The sequence below is a fragment of the Battus philenor genome, unplaced genomic scaffold (genome assembly GCF_028537555.1).
Source record: "Battus philenor isolate CCGP_79_NKW_IND1 unplaced genomic scaffold, ilBatPhil1.0.hap1 SCAF_6, whole genome shotgun sequence".
NCBI classification, from domain to species: domain Eukaryota; kingdom Metazoa; phylum Arthropoda; class Insecta; order Lepidoptera; family Papilionidae; genus Battus; species Battus philenor.
In genome coordinates, this window is record NW_027181726.1 from 1,038,182 (window position 1) to 1,059,079 (window position 20,898).

General features: G+C 37.5%; 1 protein-coding gene across 1 annotated transcript in view; it reads right to left on the reverse strand.

Moving 5' to 3' along the window:
• The window catches only part of Madm (MLF1-adaptor molecule), a 112,902-nt gene extending 92,323 nt beyond the window's left edge, over positions 1-20,579 (reverse strand). The window contains exon 1 of the mRNA XM_068773465.1: positions 20,132-20,579. Coding sequence (XP_068629566.1) covers positions 20,132-20,257 — 126 coding nt within the window. The 5' untranslated portion in view covers positions 20,258-20,579. The remainder of the gene's footprint in view (positions 1-20,131) is intronic.
• Between the last annotated feature and the right edge of the window lie 319 nt (positions 20,580-20,898).

A 20,898-nucleotide genomic window follows, 5' to 3' on the forward strand; every position in this document is an offset into this window, starting at 1 on the left:
AACTTTTACACCAATTTCCAATCACCTTTATAAAGCACTTACTCTAAAACTCCACACGAATGCGACCAACCCAATAAACGAATAAATTCTAGCAATAAAAAATAATTTATTTTAATATGTACTAATCTGAATTTTCAAGACACCTTTTTTTTTGATTTATCTACTATACAATAATTGACAGCAAAAGAGTTATATATTTATATATAATAATCCTTTTAAGGCTTTTAAACCTTTAAATAATCACCATGTGTGGTATACACAAATGTAAGAACAACTCAGATCAGCTTTACACAAATACATGCACATCTGAAGGTTATCTAGAACAAATCACTTATGCGTACATTAAATATCATTAATTATTCATTACTGTGGTTAAAATAAGTTTCAATTTTTCTTTTCAGCCGATGGACGCCCACTGTGAGGTCTACCCCAAAAGATCCCGCATTGCCCACATCCAGCGACTTTAACTATGTCATTAGTCCACGTGTACATTAGTCCTTATTTTATAAATGCTACAATAGTAATATACCTTTAAACAAGAAAAACATTGTCTGTGTCTGTGAAATATTTAAAGCATTGATTTGATACGGCGCTCAATGCTTCTATGGCTTCTACACGTAATGCACGATAAGTGATTAAAGATTAAATCGTGTATTTATAGAGGTAGCTACATACACCTGCACCACTGGATACGGACATTCCTCTCTCATTGAAAGCTAGCTTGAAAACAAACCGATCGTGTTATTGCATGTGCATTGGTAAAGGCCTTGTTGATTTCTAAACAGTGATATAAGTGCTAGTTGGACTTTAATGGGGTGAATGTATGATCTAATTGCCTAACAATTAATGAATGATGGAGCGTATCCCAAAATTAATGGTTTCAGAAATAATAAATAACATAGAAAAAGCGTTTTTAACCCTTAAATGTATGACTTGTTTATACTTTTTTAAAAAATATTTATCTTGCAGATAAGTACACTAAAATGCAGGGCAAAAAAATGTATATAATATTTTTTAAACTTACTTTTTAAAAAACCTTATGTTGCATATATACAACTCTATGCATTTACTCTCTCATTTTACGTTTAAGTGGTATGTTGCAGTTTTACATCATTATGCATTTAAGGGTTAAAATTCGAATTACTACATGTTAAAAGAAACTATTTGTCCCAGCAGAATTAGTATTGCCAGAAATAATTAGCCTTTTGCATTCCAATAAAAAAAATAACGTAACATATTTCAGATTGATTACTTTATACAGGGTGATTGTAGATGTAAAACCTCTAAAGCTATTTACTGACAATTTAGCTATAGTTTTATCCGTTTAAAAGTTTTTACATCTCAATAAACAAACTAACTTGAAGTGAGCCGCAGTTTTCAGCAAATTAATTCTCTAAGGGTTTTATTTCCATCCTTTTTATTAGTTGATTTTAAAAACAAATATTACATTTGCAATTAAACGTGTCCTTAAAGACGGACACGTAAATTTTTAAGTACTTCACTGGCTAGAAAAAATCAAGATATAACATAGTATTTCGATATCAAACCGGACAAATTTAATACAAAAGTTTACCACAATTTTATAGTCGTCCTCAAATTACGGGAAAATAAAGATTTGATTTATATATCTACAGATAAAAGGTTAAACTGTGAAATTAGTTCATGTTTGTAAAGTTAGTTAATATAAATGCAGATTGGATAAAATTCCGAACTGTGAGAGCAAACAGGAATTCGGAATTTAATAGAGTAGGTAAAACGACAAATATTTTCTAACGCACGCGTACAGTTCAGTGTTCGTAACAGTTGCGCGTGTGTGCGAATATAACAGACATTTGTTTGAGCTAAAAGCTCGGAGCTATGGCGAAAAATGTATCGGACCCGGCAACAACCCTTTCCATTTATTGGAGCGTAATACACAGCGCCCGGCGCTGTTTTCCGACAAGTGAATAAGTCCGAATATCGGATACGTGTCTACCGCGTTGGACAGCGACATGATGTATCAATCCAATCCCTACAAAACTCCCGACACTTCGGGAATAGTTTTATTTCAACAGTGGTGAACTTCTTCTTTTAACCCTTAAATGTATAAATATGAAAATCTGCAACATACAACTAAAAACGGTATAAGTAGCAGTAAATGCATAGTGTTGTATACCTTCAACATAAGGTTTTGAAAAAAATTAATATATAATATCAATATATTTTCCTCTGCATTGTAGTGTACCTATCTGCAAAATACATATTTTTTTAAAGTATAAATAAAAGTCATGCATTTAAGGATTAATGTTTCATGCTATCCCTTGGGTTATAACTTGATATGCTGTAACGTTGAGACCAGACAAGGCCTTCTGCCCACTTTTAATAAAAATATTTTTTTCTTCTGTTGCCGAATTTGCTGTTTCTTTTAACTTCACCAATCACAACAGTACAATGTGTACATATTAAAATGAAATATAAGCAATTGTTTGAAAAAAAAAAAAACTTTAACTGTGTGTATATACATATATATATATATACACTATATTAAGAAGGATACGCAAAAAAAAAACTGTAGAAAAACTAAGGTCACCGACGTAGCTATAAAAGTTGCTCATCTGCAGTGGCAATAGACTGGGCAGATGGCCCGTGTAACCGATGGCCGTTACATGACAGCACGAGCCGATAGATGTGGTGTGGGTCGGCCTATCCACACCGTGGACATAGTTAAGGAAGTGGGAAGTCGCTTGATACGGGCAGGTCAAGACCGGCCACTGTCGCGATCTTTGGGGGAGACGTATGCTTATGATAGTCGATCTGCTGAAAACATCAAGATGATATTGAGACGGTGGACAGATGATCCCCATAAGATCTCCAAGTGCTGAATTCAGGCAGATTCCAAACTGTGTTATTAGAAATCTATGGTGAACCTATGTTCAGCATCATATTGGATTTATTTATATTTTTTTAAAACGAAGACAAACTTTGGGATGAAGTGTCTTCATGTTAAAGTTGTCGCTTACGAATAGCATTGTAACAGCTTTAAGTTGCATAATAGCATTCTACAAGACATCTTTGTGGTCTTTTCTGCTATTGAAACAAGCGATAAAGGTATTACTTGAAAGAAATCCCAGATAATTACCAGAAAATATATCAGTACAGAACCCAAAAAAATGGTTGCCGGAGCAAAGCGGAGTATTGTGATAACGACTTCTCTATTATTAAAACAAGCGGTAGAAGTATTACTTGAAAGAAATCCCAGATAATTACCAGAAAATATATCAGTACGGAACCCAAAAAAAATCGTTGCCGGAGCAAAGCGGAGTGTTGTGATAACGATCCGAAAACAAGCAGGGCTTAATTACATAACACCAGCGGCGCGGGTCATTGCGGTGCGAGCAATAAAACAGGCCATAACACATTACTCGTCACCGACTTTCCCCGGGTTTACTGGCCGCGTATTAATTACCGGATCAATGACAACCATCGGAGATGAGATCACAAGTTTACTGCACCTTGACTCACCTGTCAATGTAGAGGCATTTTTTTAATAATTGTAGGGTTTACCGCGAGGTTGAATGAGACATGAGGAAATCAGCAGAATGAAAATAACAGATGTAGCTCGAAACAGAGTATAAAAAGATAAATAGATTAAAAACGTAAAAAGAAACAAAACTGTGATAGAAATAATTATAGATTAAGTAATAATGTGTAAAAAAATGTAAAATAAAAATATAAATCAAAAAATGTAAAAAGAAAAAGGGAAGAATGATAGACGAACAGAGCAAAAGGGTAAGAAAGAAGAAATGTAGTATAAAAGAATGGAATAAAAGATCATGTGAAGAATGGAAGCAGAGAACGGAAATAAAAAAAATTAAGTGAAAAAAATAAATTGCCCAAAAAAGACCCAGTCCCACCACAAGATAGGAGTACGAGAGGCCCCCAATAGCGGGGGTCATAAACAAAAAAAAAAAACAGATGTGGCTTGAAGAATTATACGTCAGAAGTGGGCGTGGCAAATCACTCATGTAACTGATGGCCACGAGCCGGCAGGCGTGGTTAGGCCCCCCACTGTGAGGACCTGTCACACTGGATGCGAGCAGCACAACACTGGTAATTGTGGCGATCTTTGGGAGAGGCAGTTTTGCAGTGGGCTTCTATTAGCTGACATAAATAAATGAATTCCATAGAAATTGTATGCAATAATCGTTTTAAACAGTCGAATTGACTTGGCCCACTGAATTATAATCTCCACTGACACTTGTAAATTAAGTGACCACACCACGTTATACCAACCGATAATTGTCATTGGCTAGGCCGCAAACGGGGACTCCCCATGTAACGGACAATAAAAACGAGCCTTAACGTTGTCTTAGTTGGTAACACGCACTAACCGAATAGTCTATTCACGTTTCCTTCGAGGACATCTACGTATTTGCATCCGGCATCCTCCGATGACCTTACTACTACTACTACTCTGCTGGCTCAGTGACCCAAAGTGGGTCTTGTCCTCCGAAGCGAGAGACTTCCACTTTCCTCTATCTTGCGCCATCGTCTGCCAGATGTCCTTAACAAGGTATATATTTTGTATTCTTCTCTTAAATATATTTACAGGCATTAAGTTACAGAACGTAATCGCCTTTGATTTTTTAAATAAATAAATATTTTATTAAACGATGACTTTCATTTCAAATAAAAAAGTTATTAGTGACAACCCTAGTGATAAAATTCGTTTATCGTTGGTAATTGTGATTCCCGGGAAACCAGAATCACCTTAACTTCTATCTCCTCTAGGCCTCTACCATTTCGATAGAGTTTCAGTTTACGGAATTACCCGCACTTTGAGAGCAGCTTTGTCACTTAATTAGGAACGTTGCAATGCCAATATATAGGAGTAACAAGCTCCGTGATCATGACTTTATATTCTTTATAAATTGAATAAACATAGAAGTTTAATTTAACAAGCTGAAGTACATCCGGTGGTCTAATAATGTAAAGACATAAAACGTTTAGGTCATTTTCGGAAGGAAAAAAAACTACGTCATCAACGAACACAAGCGTTGACCAAAGACAGTGTAATTGTCAATTTTATTTGTTCAATACCGTGTATAGTGAAACTCATTAAACTCTCACGCTTTGCAGCGAGCGAACTCGCGCGGTCATACATTTACATAGGCATTTGAAACGCAAAGGTCGGGCTGTTTCCATGCGGCGGGGCGAGCCTCCTGCGTACCATTGCAATATACTTGCAACACAAGCTTACCTTCCGAGATATGGTTCCTCTAAATACATGACTATCTTTGCTCTTCAACCCTAAAATATACTCTAGCTTTTCCCTTATTTATGATTATGACATCAAATCGCCTATTTGGTCAGTCTACCTTCCTCTGGTTCCCTTCCATCAAAATCCAATTGAAAGATCATTTTTAAAATGTAGTATCGGGGAGGAGTGAACGGGAAGGGAGAACTAAATCTGAGCTACATACGGCTCTTTGATGGATTACTTGTATTTCTTGATATCATTTCATTACTCAGAATAAGGCACGAATCTGAATCAGCATATTACAAACATCGATTCGTATTAGTTGATATCTGAAATAAGTCAACCCAATTTGTTTAATTTTTAATATCTTTAACGTACGTATGCGGCTCAGGAATTTTAAATTTTAAAAAATGACGGACTGTCATGGAAGTTGCCCAACATCGTAGTGTTTTATAGGTACAGTGAAGCAATCAAGTTTTGTGTTACCAACCGTGCCGTGTGGTGCGCCTGCCAGACCATAAATTCCCGTCTGCACAGCTAATCCCACCTCCGCCTCATCCGGTAATCTCGCCTAAGACGCCTGTGTTACACATTGTGTTCTTACTTCAAATTTATATCCACCGTATTAAATATACCCGCATATAAATCTCAATAAATATGTTTCTTTTTCTTCATCACGATTATCGAAATACTCATTTACTATCTCATCTTACATAAACAATCACTTTTTCCAAAACTCCGTTTGCTTTTCCTTTTGACACAGAAAGACAAGATTTAAAGAGGTGAGTGCTATAGGCTTAGCCGAAATAGCTTAGTGAACAGATAAGCAAGTCCAGAGGTACGGCATAAGTCAAAGTATGTTTTGAAAAATTTGGTTAATAGATGAGATTGTTTGCGAAAAGACATAGTAATGATGAAGACATATCGGCAAAAAACCCTGGGTTAGTGGAAATCTATATCAGATCCATCCTTAGTTCGACTTTTCGAAGGTATTTACCCCACGTAAAACAAAATAGGGATAGTTTTGGAGTTCTAACAAGGTTGTAATTGCGCACGAACTACGAAAACAAAACATTTAAATGCGAAACATAACCTTTGGAGCAAGCACAACGACAAAACTTGCAACAAAACCATTAAATCGTAAACTTTTAGAAAAATTGAGTCATACAGTTGACAATCTAAACAGGCTACCTAATTATCGTATTAATTTAAAAACCACTGTATCTGGCAAAGAACTTAATATACTTGCCGGGGCCATGGTCCTTAAGGAAATCTTAAAGTTACTGTAATTCACCACAAACTCGGTTAACCTGTAAATGATTAGGAAAAACGGTATATGTCAAAAGAATTCTCGTTCAAAAATGCGATGACAACTGATGTATATTGAATTTGAAATAAGCGTAAACATAACAGTATTTGTTTGCTATTCACAGTAAGGATTCTATTTGTAATCATGGAAACGTGTACAGCCGCTGTAAAAGGGCGTAATAAAGACAGCGCGGCCGGGCGGCGGAATGCCGGGCGACGGTCACGGTCGCCGCAGGCTCTGCCGCACGTTGACGCGACCGAACAATAGTCATTCACGGAACCAAACAAAGACCTTTATCCGATCCGCAGAACTCGCTCCAAAGAATCAACATTTTTCGCTAAAACTTTGTTTCACATCCATCGGCCCGACGGAGTCGGAGCTCCGCGTTTCTGGAAACGAGAGGAGCAATGAATCGAGGCAATACAAAAATAGCGAACGCTTGATTTATCTGGACGGGATTATTTCTGCCACGATGCGGTGCATCAAAACAAACGCGCGATAAAAATTCTTGTACGTAAGCTCCGAGATCGTGCTCTCTCGATTTAGACATTGCAAATGAAAGTGTTTTCGCATCTAGGAGCGATGAAATTTCTGCACTAATTAGTTATACGATGTTAGTTGGTAGAGTTGCTCTCTACGTATATGGGATGTGTATTCCCTCAAATGGATCATCATACATGGCATGGCATGCAATCATCGCAAGGGTCGCCGTACCCTCTCCACTGGTCCCGCCTTCTCTCTCTTGCTAACAAGCTACGCATCAGAGGTCCCGTAAGGGTCACAGCTGGAACCGTGCAAAACTGAAAAAATTCTGTATTTTGAGCCATATACTACTGTGATCAAAGTGACATTGGTATTTTAAACTCCCGGGCAATAGGAAGGCACGATTTTTTTATATGTTGGTAGGACTTTCTATACATTTGCCATGCGTGTTTGTCAAAAGTTGAAATGTCATTTGACTCAGCTCAAAACCATTCTTAAGGATATTTTATTACCCAAACGTGACAAGTCTTGATTGGTCAATGTTATTTTGCATTTCTTCTTTGCGACTTTTTTACCAAAAACTCGAATCATATATTTCAGCAACCACCGTATTACGTACCGTATACCGCAAAGCAGAAATTACTAAGGATCTTGAAAAACAAGTCATTGTTGTTTAAATAGTGTTACAATTTCTCCATTACCTATATTACTTTAATATGCTAAGTGCAAACATACTTGTAATTTTAACAAAATGTTGGTTATAGGAAAAAAGACATGGACGATCAAATCTACTTTTTGGTGCCGTCGTTGATTCGTTATTTATGAGCAACGATGACTTAGAAATATCATCCACCTTGCAATGCGTCTCATTCATTCACTTATGTCATCCGATAGAAACCCATTGGAAGACATAGGCATCCACTTAAGATCGTCACAATGATCAGTCTTGATCTACCTGCATCCAGGGACTTTTCACGACTTTATTTGTGTGTTCGGTTCATCTAGTGGAGGACCTATCCGCGCCGTGGTTCAACGCGGTACGCCAACGTACACAAATCAAGGACAACATTAAACACGATAAAGCTGAACTTTCTACTGACAAAAATAATTTAAATCACATGAGAATATTTTTGATTAAAACATTACAACAGATGAATGAGCATTTGAAGCGAAATTTATAACTCATAATTCATTAGCATCTGTCTCCGAAAGACAATGAAGAGGGGGGAGCGGAAAAAAATTCCGCCTTCATTTCTCGAATCACGCGGAGCTGGATCGTGAAATTAACGGTCTTTATTCTACGCATTCACTTTCGTCTTAAATATTTATCAGCAGTTTCCTTAACGACCTTTCACCCCCCGGCGTTGTCCGCGCGCGGAAACCTTTTAATGATAATATTCGAATTACTTCGATATCGGGAACGTCACTGATACCTATCAGAGGTTGGGATCGGATAGACGTCGATACGAAAGATGATATTTATAGTTTTAGTTTACATAGGGTTTCCTATAAATGTCAAAAATCAATAATTAAAACTATGTCACGTTTTCATGAAATTATTTCGATTTATAAATGTAAATTATTTTCAAGCACCGTGTAATTTGCTCTCTATTAATATGACTACAAACGATTTCCATTTTTTTTTAATTTTCATGTTATTCTTCTCTAAACGACATACAAAACTCACTTGCTTGTTCTGGCTAGATTTTGAAAGAAAAAAAAAAACACTTTCTGTCAAATCATGTACTTCAAATTATTACACAACCCGACTTCTGCCGTGTTTTTTTAAAAATACCATTTTTTAATTAATTCTCTTTTCGGTTTTTATTTATTAGACTTTCTGTATAAGGATTAAATACAAATTATTTGCCTAAGAGTAGTGAAGTGGGTTCTTCTCCTTCTTCTTTTTAGCTAATCGACTCCCACTGCAAGGTATAGGTCACCCTAAAAGATCGCCACGATGAACAGTCCAGCGCTGTCCGTATCTAACCTTGACTATGTTGTCGGTCCATCTAGTGGGCTGCCTACCCACGCCGCGTCTACTGGCATGTGGCCACTCGAGAACCTTTCGCCCACTGCCATTTCACACGAGCACTTGTTCGACCTACGTCGTTTAAAGGTGAAGTAAAGGTTAGTCATGTAAAAATAAAAATACAATTCGTCATGGGTAATATATGAAATTAGCTAACTGAAAATATTTATACATGGAATAAATAACATGCCGCGTCATTGTTTGAATTGACCGTCGGGGCTGATGTCAATAGCCAATGTTCGGAATAGTTAGAGCTATATTTGTTATTTATGCGGTGAAGTAATAACACGGACTAGTGTAAAGAAAAACGTGATTGCACGTTCTCAGAGCTTAATTAGATAGAAACTGGAATCGAATTGAACTATCTTTTAATGGCCCTAACGAGGATTTTTGATCGTGATCACTAAGAAAGTTATCCTTTATACAATAGTATCAATTTGATCCCTATTCACGGCGTTATACTTTAAAAAGTGCTTTACAATGTAAATGTATTATACAATTCAGAAACATTACACACTTACACTAGAGCAGTGTTTTCCAACCTTTTTTGAGACAGGCCCCATACATAGTTTTAACAATGAGAAGTTGATTTCAGAAAGGAGAGGAAAAGGATTTAGAAAGATATACCAGGAAGAAAATCAACGAGCTTTTACAATAGTTTTGAAGAATACTTATTTCAAATTAACACTACAGAAGTTGCGAAGGTCCGTTCAGATGCGAATAACTGTGCTGTTTAGGGATATTTTAAAACGTCCGGTATTTCCGTGGAGAGACTGTCTGCTTCAGGAAGTTTGCCTGAAGAAGCCATACAGCCATCTGATATTCGGTCTTATGAAACGAACCCAATAATATAAAGCGCAATTATTTTGGATTGGAAATCTAGCATTGCATTTATATGGCCCAGACGAAATGTTAGCCATTTCTCTCTCAATTTTCATTCTATTCTTCTCTTCTCTTTCTCTCACTCATGGAAAGTCAATTTAGAACCCCCCTCCTCCTTATAATAATCTAGTGCTCTCTTATGGAACGAAGGCCCACGTTGAGAAACACTGCATTAGTGCATTGTAAAATCATACATACTTGGGTACAAGACTTTCCAAATATGATTAATGGATTTGTAACTAATATAACACAAAGTATCATATATCAACCTTATAACTTTGAAATCTAGTTTAGGAAGATCTCGAAGAAGAGATTAATTAAAATGAATACTAGTAAGACATATTCAGTACTAACAATGGGAACTCATACTTAGCTATGTACTGCATGCAGTACGACTTAGCCAAAAGAAGAGCTCTAATTTTAAGTAACTTCTTTGTATCATCAATAGATGCCCACTGTAAGTTATATGACTTCCCCATAACTTGCCAAGATGACCTGTCTTGCACTGCCCGCATCTAGTGACCTCCTGTGACCTTAACAATGGTCCTCAATCCACCTAATGGAAGATACACCTAATGGAAGATACTACCCATGCCAAATGTTTCGTGGACGCCGAGAACCTTTGGGCTCTAATAGCCATCGGTTCCACGAGGGATGTGCTCCACAACTACGTCGGTGACCTTGGTTGTTCTATAGATCCTCTCAATACTGTAGACTGGTAGAGAACGCCTATGGCGTTAAGTCCGCCATTGTACATTTTTTTGTGTGCATAATAATTTCTGATTCAATCTCGCAGCAAAACCCTAAACATAGATCTCTCTGTTGCTCTCTAGGTGGGTGGTTGTCTTATAAGTAAGTCATAAGCGATAACGTCGTAATTTATTTTTGCAAAAATCTTCACATGTTTCTATCAATCGCTAATTGTGCAAATCGATAATAAGAGATGCGACCTAAAAACCAGATACATGACATTTGTCGTGTATGGTTTTTATAAACCGATTTCACGGTCGAACAGTGCGAATCACGTCACACAGTTCCAAGAGAAACGCGCTGTAAATAGTGGTGACGCGCCTGTGATACGCGGTACACACGTTTAAACTTTCTTCATCAATCTTCATTTTAATTTCAGACATAAGACATTCACTGTTGAACATAGGCATCACAGATAGATTTTCAACAGGACCTGGTGGAAGCGGACTGCAACCCGCGTAATATAAAATGTACTGTTAGCCTTGTTTACATAACTTAGCTTGAAGGCTTCCTCGAAAACCTAGACTCGAGCCGTTACATCGCATACAGTTATATCGGATTGGAAGGCTGCAAAGCTCTGAGATCAACTAGGTCGGCGCTCCATGGAGTAACCTGGCGCAATCTAAACAATTTTGTAATATCAAAAGATAATGATAGAAATGTAAGAATAAAATAATTATTAGAAATAAAATTGTACCTAGCTACCTAAGAGTAAAAAAGATGAGGAAAGGAAGGCGATGAAAGCAAAAAGGAATGAAGAAACAAAAAAAATAGCAAGATATTGTGAAGGATAAAAGGAAAGAATAAAATAAATTGAGAAGAATGAAAGTGAGTATAGAATAAAGATAAAACCATGAAAAAATTATTTGTAAATAAAGTCCCTGTCCCAAACAAAACAGGGGTACGAGAGGCTCCCAATAGCGGGGGCCATAAAAAAAAGTAACCTGGCGCAACACCTTCAGAGGACCTCTGAGGCGGCTTGAGGCTGTCATTTAATATCTGATAACATCGACTCGAGCAATCCCGAGATTACTTAACTTCAACTTTGCTTTGACTCCTATATGTGGAATAGGGACTTGGTTTACATTTTTTATTTTAAATTCAACTTCCATTCTTACAATATTTTCTTATATTATCCATCTTTCTTGCTTCTCAATTTCTAACATGTGTTTCACACATCTCCATTCATCCCTCACCATCATATCTAAGGTATTATAGCTTTTTAAGTCGGCTGACATTGTCTGGTTCACTTCGAGAAAGGTTAGGTTAGGTTCGCGTCGGCCCCGATCTTGCCGACAGCCAGTTTGGCTTCCGTCGGGGGCGTTCGACCGTCGACGCGATCATGCGCGTTCGGTCCTTGTCGGAGCAGGCCGTGTCGCGGGGTGGTGTAGCGTTGGCGATAAGCCTCGACATCGTCAACGCTTTCAACTCACTGCCCTGGGATGCGATAAGGGAGGGACTGATCCAGCATGAGGTCCCTCCCTGCCTGCGAGGCGTCATCGGCGATTACTTGCGAGACAGGTACATCGTGTACATGGACCAAAACGGAAGGAGTAACCGGAGGGAGATCAAGCGCGGGGTGCCGCAGGGGTCGGTCCTAGGACCACTCTTGTGGAACCTCGCGTACGATGCGGTTCTGCAAGTCAGTCTCCCCGCCGGCGTGAGCGTCGTTTGTTACGCCGACGACACGCTGGTAGTCGCCAGCGGAGACAACTTCGAGAGGACCAGGGAGCTCGCCGAGCTTGGGACGGAAGTCGTCGTCGCTAAAATACGCGGGCTGGGGTTGGAAATAGCGCCAAACAAGACCGAGGCGCTATGGTTCCACCGGTTGCCTCGAACGAGGGAACCTCCCGACTCGCGCGTTCGCGTCGGTGGGCACGATGTCACGGTGGGGCGGTACATGAAGTACCTCGGCCTCACTTTGGACAGTCGCTGGGGCTTCGAAGAGCACTTCGATCGCCTCGTCCCCCGGATTGAGAGGATAGCGGGTGCCATGCATAGACTGCTGCCTAATCTCGGGGGACCCACGGAGGAAGTCCGCCGCCTCTATGCAGGGGTCGTACGGTCCGTAGCCTTGTACGGGGCGCCCGTGTGGGCAAAAAGGCTGGCGATTCGACGCTGTAGAACTAAGATCTACAGCGTCCAGCGGAGGATGGCCATACGGATCGTACGCGGATATCGCACGATATCGTTCGAGGCGGCGACAGTCCTGGCGCGCTTTCCGCCCCTGGACATTCTAGCGGAGTCGGATGCGAGGGTCTACGACCAAGTCCGCACCCTCCGCCGAGACGGCGGTGGCGAGCCGAACCGTGTGCTCGAGGCGGTCAGACGGCAGGAACGGCGCAGGGCGCTCGCGACGTGGCGCGCTAAGCTCTCGGAAGAGCGCTATGCGCGCAGACGCGTCGTTGGAGCGATCCTGCCCGTCTTCGAGGCCTGGATGCAGCGACGAGACGGAAGGCTCACCTACAGGCTTACGCAGATGATCACCGGGCACGGTTGCTTTGGTGATTACCTGTGTAGGATTGGTCGCGAAGCGACGGCGAACTGCTTCCACTGCGGAGGAGCCGCCCAGGAATCCGCCTCGCACACGTTTGCGGTCTGCCCGGCATGGCAGTCGGAGCGGCGGATTCTGGCGGACGAGATCGGACAGGACCTTTCCTTGCCAGCAATCGTGTCGGCGATGCTGAGTGGGTCATCGGCGTGGAGGGCCGTGGCCTCTTTTTGTGAGACCGTCATGGTCCAGAAGGAGGCAGCCGAACGGGATCGGCAGAGGACAGATCCCGCTCGGAGACGACGCCGTCAGCGCAGAGACGTGCCTCGCGACGGCCCATGGTTCGACGTGGTCCCGAACCATCGTGATAGTACCACGAGGGTTTCGGGGGTAGCGCATCCACGCATACCCCGGGACGGGCTATCGAAAAATAGCAAGGCGCAAGGGAAGACCGCGAGGCGATCCCTGACCGGGAGATACCGCGGTCCCCCGTTTAGCGCAGAGGGCGACCACCGGGGGGGGGGGTTAGTGGGTAGGAATCCCACATACCCCTGTCCTTCCCCCAGAGGCAGGGCATCTTGAACACCGGAAGATTTCCCCCACCGAAACAAAAAAAAAAAAAAGGTTAGGTTAGGTTAGGTTAGGTTAGGTTAGCCACTCCTGCAGTTCTTCAGTCTAGGACGATAGGGGCTTATATTCGTCTATACGTACTGCAGGGTATTGATTATCTGCCAATAGCTTTGTTACCCATTTGTCTTATTCGTCCCTTCGTCCGGATAGTGGTGAACGTGTCTCGGTTTCAGAACGAAGCGAAGTGTCAACGCCCCCCCTCCACCCCGAGCGGTTGTTTCATAATGAATTTTGATGCTAATCAAAACAGAATCCCCTTACTGCACCTTTTTAGTATAAGAAAACTTCTTAATACATTGTTATACGATAAACTGCAAGTAAAAATGTAATATTATTTAAAGTACAGTTTGATCGACATCTCAAAATTACAATTTTTGCACAAAGCTGACGTTATCAAACCGTACGATAGCGTCATACATTGAAACGAGATAGTTTTTAAGGTGATTTTGGTCACGTCAGTCGAAGAGTTATCTCAGGATATGGGACACAAGCTACAAATCAATCTATGTACACAGGTTGATTAGTCATAGAAGTAACCAAATAAACAATCAAATGAAAATTCAGATGTTTTACGCCTTATTTTAATCATTCTGTATAAAGTGATCACTCTCAAATATGTACTCTGTTCGAATGTAACAGGCCAATATCTTCTGACAGTAGTCAAGTCGTGTCCTTCTTAATGCTACTTGAGTAATATTTCTTTTCACATATATTATTTTAATTTTATATTCCTAATGCTGATATTGTTGTCCTTATCAGATAGTTTTAAGCCGAGCAGTTTTATTTCTATCTTCATCTTGTTTCCTCAATGACCCCGACTGACATCCGTATGTTAAGCAAGTCAATATGAATTTCGTTATTTCACACAACCCTCAGGATTTCTTCCAGGCTAGACTTATTCTCCTTTCTATTTCTTTTCTGTATTATCTCCAATTGTTAAGAGTTTTCACCGATATTTATACTATTTTATATATTGAATCTTTTCATTTTACACCGTAATATTTTTTTCGTTATAGGGAAGATTTGAACAAAAATTAATTTCTTACTATATTTCTGAAGTTAAGGTTAACAAGGTATATAATGCAAACAATGAATTATTTTTAAATGATTTTAGCAAAACACTCATATGTAATTATCACACAGTTCAATATCGCGCCACAATCGACAGGCAACAATAGATATCACATTTATACGATATGAGGCGATCATAACGAAACTCATTTAAAACTAAAAACAATCTGTTTTGGAACCTACTTAAATCAGGGCGCGTTTGGAATTCTCGTAGTCACGTTATTAGTAATAGGTTGCCATTACATACCAGGGCTGTTAAAACCATCTCCAAGTGGAGCCCACAACAAACACAAGACCCAGAGGAAGATCCAGGAAGAGGTGAAAATTCACATTTTGTGCACATTAACTATATAGCCTTGAAATTGGCGACTATTGGTTGAAACTGCGATATATATATATATATATATATATATATATATATATATATATATATATATATATATATATATATATATATATATATATATATTAAATTGGTCATAGCTTTGGTATAGATTATTAAATGCTTATTACGTGGTTATTAAATGAAAACTATTTTTAAATTAATTCTAATTACAATCATAATACACCAAATTGGTATCTTCTAGCATTTTATATGATTACCTAGACAATTAACCACTACTAATGATTCAAACTGAATACCGATATCAATAAATGAATACTTTATATTTCATAATGTACTAGTTTCATAGAACATACCTCTCTATTCGTCCAAAAAAAGACGCTAAATTTTATTCTACTTCTATCAAATCGTGTTCAGTTTGCTTTCTTAAATAGATAAGTATACATAAGATTCAAACTTTTGTTTACCCTATTAATTGAAAAAAGCGTGAAGCGTGAAGATAAGGGTGCTACAAAGCTGAGAGGTATGAAAAGAATTCGCGCCGCTTATGAGAGACCCTAAGCCTAGAAAGTGACAGTGAATCGGTTGTGTAAGCGCCGAACCGGCGGTCGACGACCGCGCGCCGGGGAAAGTCGACTTGACTGCTGTTCAATTGACTACGCGCAGGCGCAGCCGATAAGCAGACGGCGGGACGAACCGCAGCGTCAGACGGTTCATTTATTTAACTATTACTAGCTTGAAGCTTCGCCGCCAGTATGAATCGGAAACCAGATCCAAACTATGAATGAATTGTTCATCTGAAGTGGCAACATAGGGTCCGAAAGTGACTCGTATGGAGCCCACGAACTTATAGACATGGGTACATCCAACGACATAGTCAAGATGGAACTGGTCATCTTAGTGATTTTAGGAGTGGGCCTATGCCTTGCAGAGGGGGACTATCAGATGACATTTTTACTAGCTGTCCCTGACAGACTTCGTCTTTTCAAAAGTTATTACATGAATCGAGAATTTTAGTAGACAAATTGTTACGAATCACTTTATTTATTGTCTATACAGTAAACTTTCAGCAGTAGGTCGCCCACTGTTGAATTTAACCTGCCTTCGTAGATTAACAACAACCTTTAAACTATCTGATCTAGAATATGTATATGCATGAACTAAGTAATAAATGTCATACCCATATGTAAAAAAAAGTTACGGAAATTACACATATTTATAAAAAACCGAAGAAGGAAAGTAATGAGAGAAATTGTGAGGGATGAAAGTATAAAAATAAAAGGACGAGTAAATAAAAAATCTGAAATAGATGTCCCTGTTCTAAGAAATGATAAGAGAAGGAGAGGCCACAAATACAGGGCCAAAAATGGTACACGGGCATCAGTAAAGTAATTCCAGACAACAATTTTCACTAACAATAAGTAAAAAAAATACAATCATGATATGAAGTACACAGATAAAAAATTGATTTACATAAAGTTAAAAGAAAACAATAACAATGTTACTTCCTATCAGGGACATGCTTATTTGATTTACACAATGACTAACACAGCTTTAAAAAATATTAATGAGTTGTTTTGATTTACATTCCCATCAAATTATAATACAATTTTAAAAAATAATTGAAATATGTGGGACTCAAATCACAATTAATCATCATTATTCCAGCTGCAGGATGTCCACCTGCTGGACATACACCTCCCTGTAGATTTCCAAAATAACCTGTAATAAGCATCCTGTAATCGGAGTATATACTGTCACAACATAAACAAAGTTGTTGTTCCTAATTTTGGGTAGGAAGTCCTTCAATGTACCTGCCGGTCTATGGTGTCCATTTCAGATCTTTAAAGCAGCCTCAGTTCTGCGCACTAAGTGATCAGACCACAGCTACTTCATTTAAAGATATCCTCATTCCTAATTCAAGCTAGGAGAAATCCCAATTTAAGTTCTACCCATGGCTTTATAAGTGACTGTTATCTTGCCAATCAGGCCCGAAGTGAAAGACTACTTTTAATCTTTTACTAATATTCTTACGATATCCAAATTAAAATTGAAAATGAGGATATACATTTTAAAAAGAGAAATAGATTACTTTGTAAATGCGCCAAGAAATAATTTACAAAACATTATGACAATAATAAAGGAATTGTGTTTAAATATAGGTGAAGCGACAGAAAAAACCTCAAAGGAAATAACATTAGACAGATAAGGAACATTTCATATTTAGATAAAAGGTAATTAGTTAATAGTATTTTAACTAGTTGGTTGATACTTTATAAATTTGTACACATACCATTACATTAATATATTATTTTCTACATACAGATAATATTGTTAAAAAATATTTAAGCCTATGTTATATGTATACATATGTATATATATTCATTACAGGTTTATAAACTAAGAACTGTCTATTGTGCATAGTTTAGCAAAAGAAACACAAATAGGCAATAGTATACAAGAAAACTAATAGTTGTTTCAAAAATAATATATTAATAATTTATCACACATAACGAAATTGGCATATTGACTAATAATTAGCCATTTTTACCACTAGATGGCAAAATCTTTTGGGAACATTTTCCATTAGAAAACTCCCAGAATATATTCAAAATACACTGCTACTTGTAACTATAACCAAAGTTGCAAGGCAAATCCCGGTGATTTAACCTTCTATCAACACATGATTTAGGTATTTGTCTACTAGAGATGCTAAAGCACAGCTCTGTAATGATTGTGCTCATTATAATTGAAATAAATTATTTATCGTATTACTACTACTAAGCATTACTAATAATTATCCTTATTTATTAAAATATGCAGTAGACATCCCAACAGATGGGTCGATGACACAGTCATGGTCTGGGGAAGTCACCGGGTGTGGGCAGTATTGCCATCTTTGAGGCAAATGCCTTACAGTAGCCCTCTATCAACTGAGAAAATTAAGAAAAGGGATAAATTTTTAAATGAATAGTTAAGGTAAGGTAACTAATGAAAGAGAGAGTAAGTACAGTAAGTTATCGTAACATTTTTGGTAAACTTAATCTCTAATAAGACTAAATCAATAATAGAAATATGCAATCAGTTTAGTTGAATAGTAGTCCTGAAGCATCAACATGTTTTGGTTAGACGGTAACTAATTACAAATAATACTGGGATATAAAAATATAACTTATCCTCCTTGGTGATGAAGTTATTCTAATACAAAACTGTATTAAAGACATATAGGTAGGCTTTATAAATTTCAGGAGAATGATCTATTTATTTCATCAAATTTCTACTACACTTATGTCTTTAACCTGACATATATATTTAAATATTAAATTTCACTATTTTATTAAATTTTGCCTTAAAAAAGTTAATAAATCCTTCATGGATCTGAGTGTAAATATACATTTTGAAGTTCCAAAGGTATCTTGGATCTGTCTTTTCTTAGTTTTAAATCAAAAATAAAAATTATATTAATAAATAAATCGTATTATAGCATTCAAGAGCTTTTACATATAAAAATTGTTAAATTTCTAACAAAATAGCAACATAACTTTCTGCCTGGCTCTTCTCAGTATTCAAAGCTGGTGTTAGCTTACTACTTTTAATGTAAAATTGATTGACAATTGAAAAGTGCATGTAAATGCCTACTTGAATAAAGATAATAAGAATTTTAATTCAAAAATATATTTAACAAAAAAAAAAATTACAGATCAACCATGTCATCTCCACTCTAATAAGCTTCTGATAAGCTTTTAAAACAATATGACCCATAAAGTCAGTATATGTTGTATAGCTTGTGCTTACAATATAAATAATGTATATCCACATATAGGCATTGTTTGTTATATTATATAGTATACTCAGTTTACTTGTAACAGATATGAGAATATGCTAAATTTAAGAATTCATGAAATATACCAGCAAATTATTTTAGAAAATTTAAATATCTTTATATAATTGATTGTATAAAACTATAATTATCTTCTAATGTGATGGTCTATATATGTTAAAATTTACCCCAAACAAAATAGACATACCATTTTGAAATTCAAAATAAAGTTAAAGAAGTATGTCTAATTGTTATAAGCTCTCACATGATTATAATAAGAGATAAAAAATATGATGGAGAAAAGTGTAATTTATTTAATAAATGACTTTATATGTTATATATGTACTTCATAACAAATCGCACCATAAAAATGTTATAGAAAAAATACCAGAAGAAGTTTTTAAATTAATACATAACTAACAATTAATATAAATTTTTATATAATCAAGAGTTATATGTGAATACACCAACCATAGCAATTTTTGTTTGTTTTCATATTCAGTATTATATTATGTCAATAAAACCACATTCCCTACACTGGCCTTCAGACTAAGAAGAGGCCCAAGTACCTAAATATTATTGTAAACAAAATAATACGTCTTCATTTTTCTATTTAAAATTTACATAATAAAACTAAAGTCAACATTTATTAAGTATGTCAAAACGAAACATGACAAAGATAATATTTACACTTCAAGCATCACAACAACACTTAATGTTTTAAGTATTTGATTAATACTACAAAAAACTTAAAAAATATCATTGGTCACTTGTTCAAGTGCTCTGGCCTTTTTAGTGCTTTCAGTAAAATACGCGGTATGTTTTCGTTAGGTGCACCAATGCCAATATTTTTAACATTGACACAACTAAACAAGCCCTTCAACTCATATATAAACATAACCAGGCAAAGTGGCGCTTATTGAACGCAAATTGACACACAATAGACGTGCTAATAAATATTGGGTATTGCGTCTTAATTGAACGTTCAGCTAACCTTGGAATCAGCTGATGGCATGTTTAACGTCCTAAATTAGTACAACTTATTAGTATTGGTGCGACTAAATATAATTCTTGCACTAACCTCTTCGCGACGCTTGAGCCAGCGCCCGCAGGGACTCTCCTCGAGGATTTCGCTCTCATCCTCAGAGTCCTCCCCGCTTTCCCGTGGCGACTTGCGCTCCTTGTCGATACTCCTTCCCCCCGACATAACACTGTTTTACGGACAACACAGCGCAAAAACCGCCACCGCACAGTTTGAAAAATATCTCAGGAACGTTTCCCAATAGAAAACACTCGGAATATTTTCAAAATACACTTTTTCTCGTAACCATAAGCAAGGTTGCAAGGCGAGACGTCACTAATGTTTCATCCTGAACCATTATTCGATACACGACACTGGCATACGACCGCCTATCGACACATTACACGGTTTAGGTATTTCTCTACTCGAGACGACAGCGCACAGCTCGTGTAATGAGCGCGCTCATGATAATTGAAATAAATTGTTCGCCGGCGTAACTCTCGACGTATTTCTGTCCGACACAAATATAAAACCATAGAGCAACGTTAACTCTCGCTGTCTTTCAAGTTAGCCATAGACAGTTTTATTTACATCCTTTTAATAATAAGTTTCGTATTAGAAAACAACATATTTATAATTTTTGTAATAAAATTTATAATAAATAATATTTACTAACGTTTATTTAAATACTTTGATTATTTCTGTACGACATCTATCGTTACAAACTTAATTTAGGTATAAATAAATATTAAACCCACTCATTAATTTCAATTTAGCGCCATCTATGCCATACACATGAAATTAATAAACAGCAGCAGCCAAACATA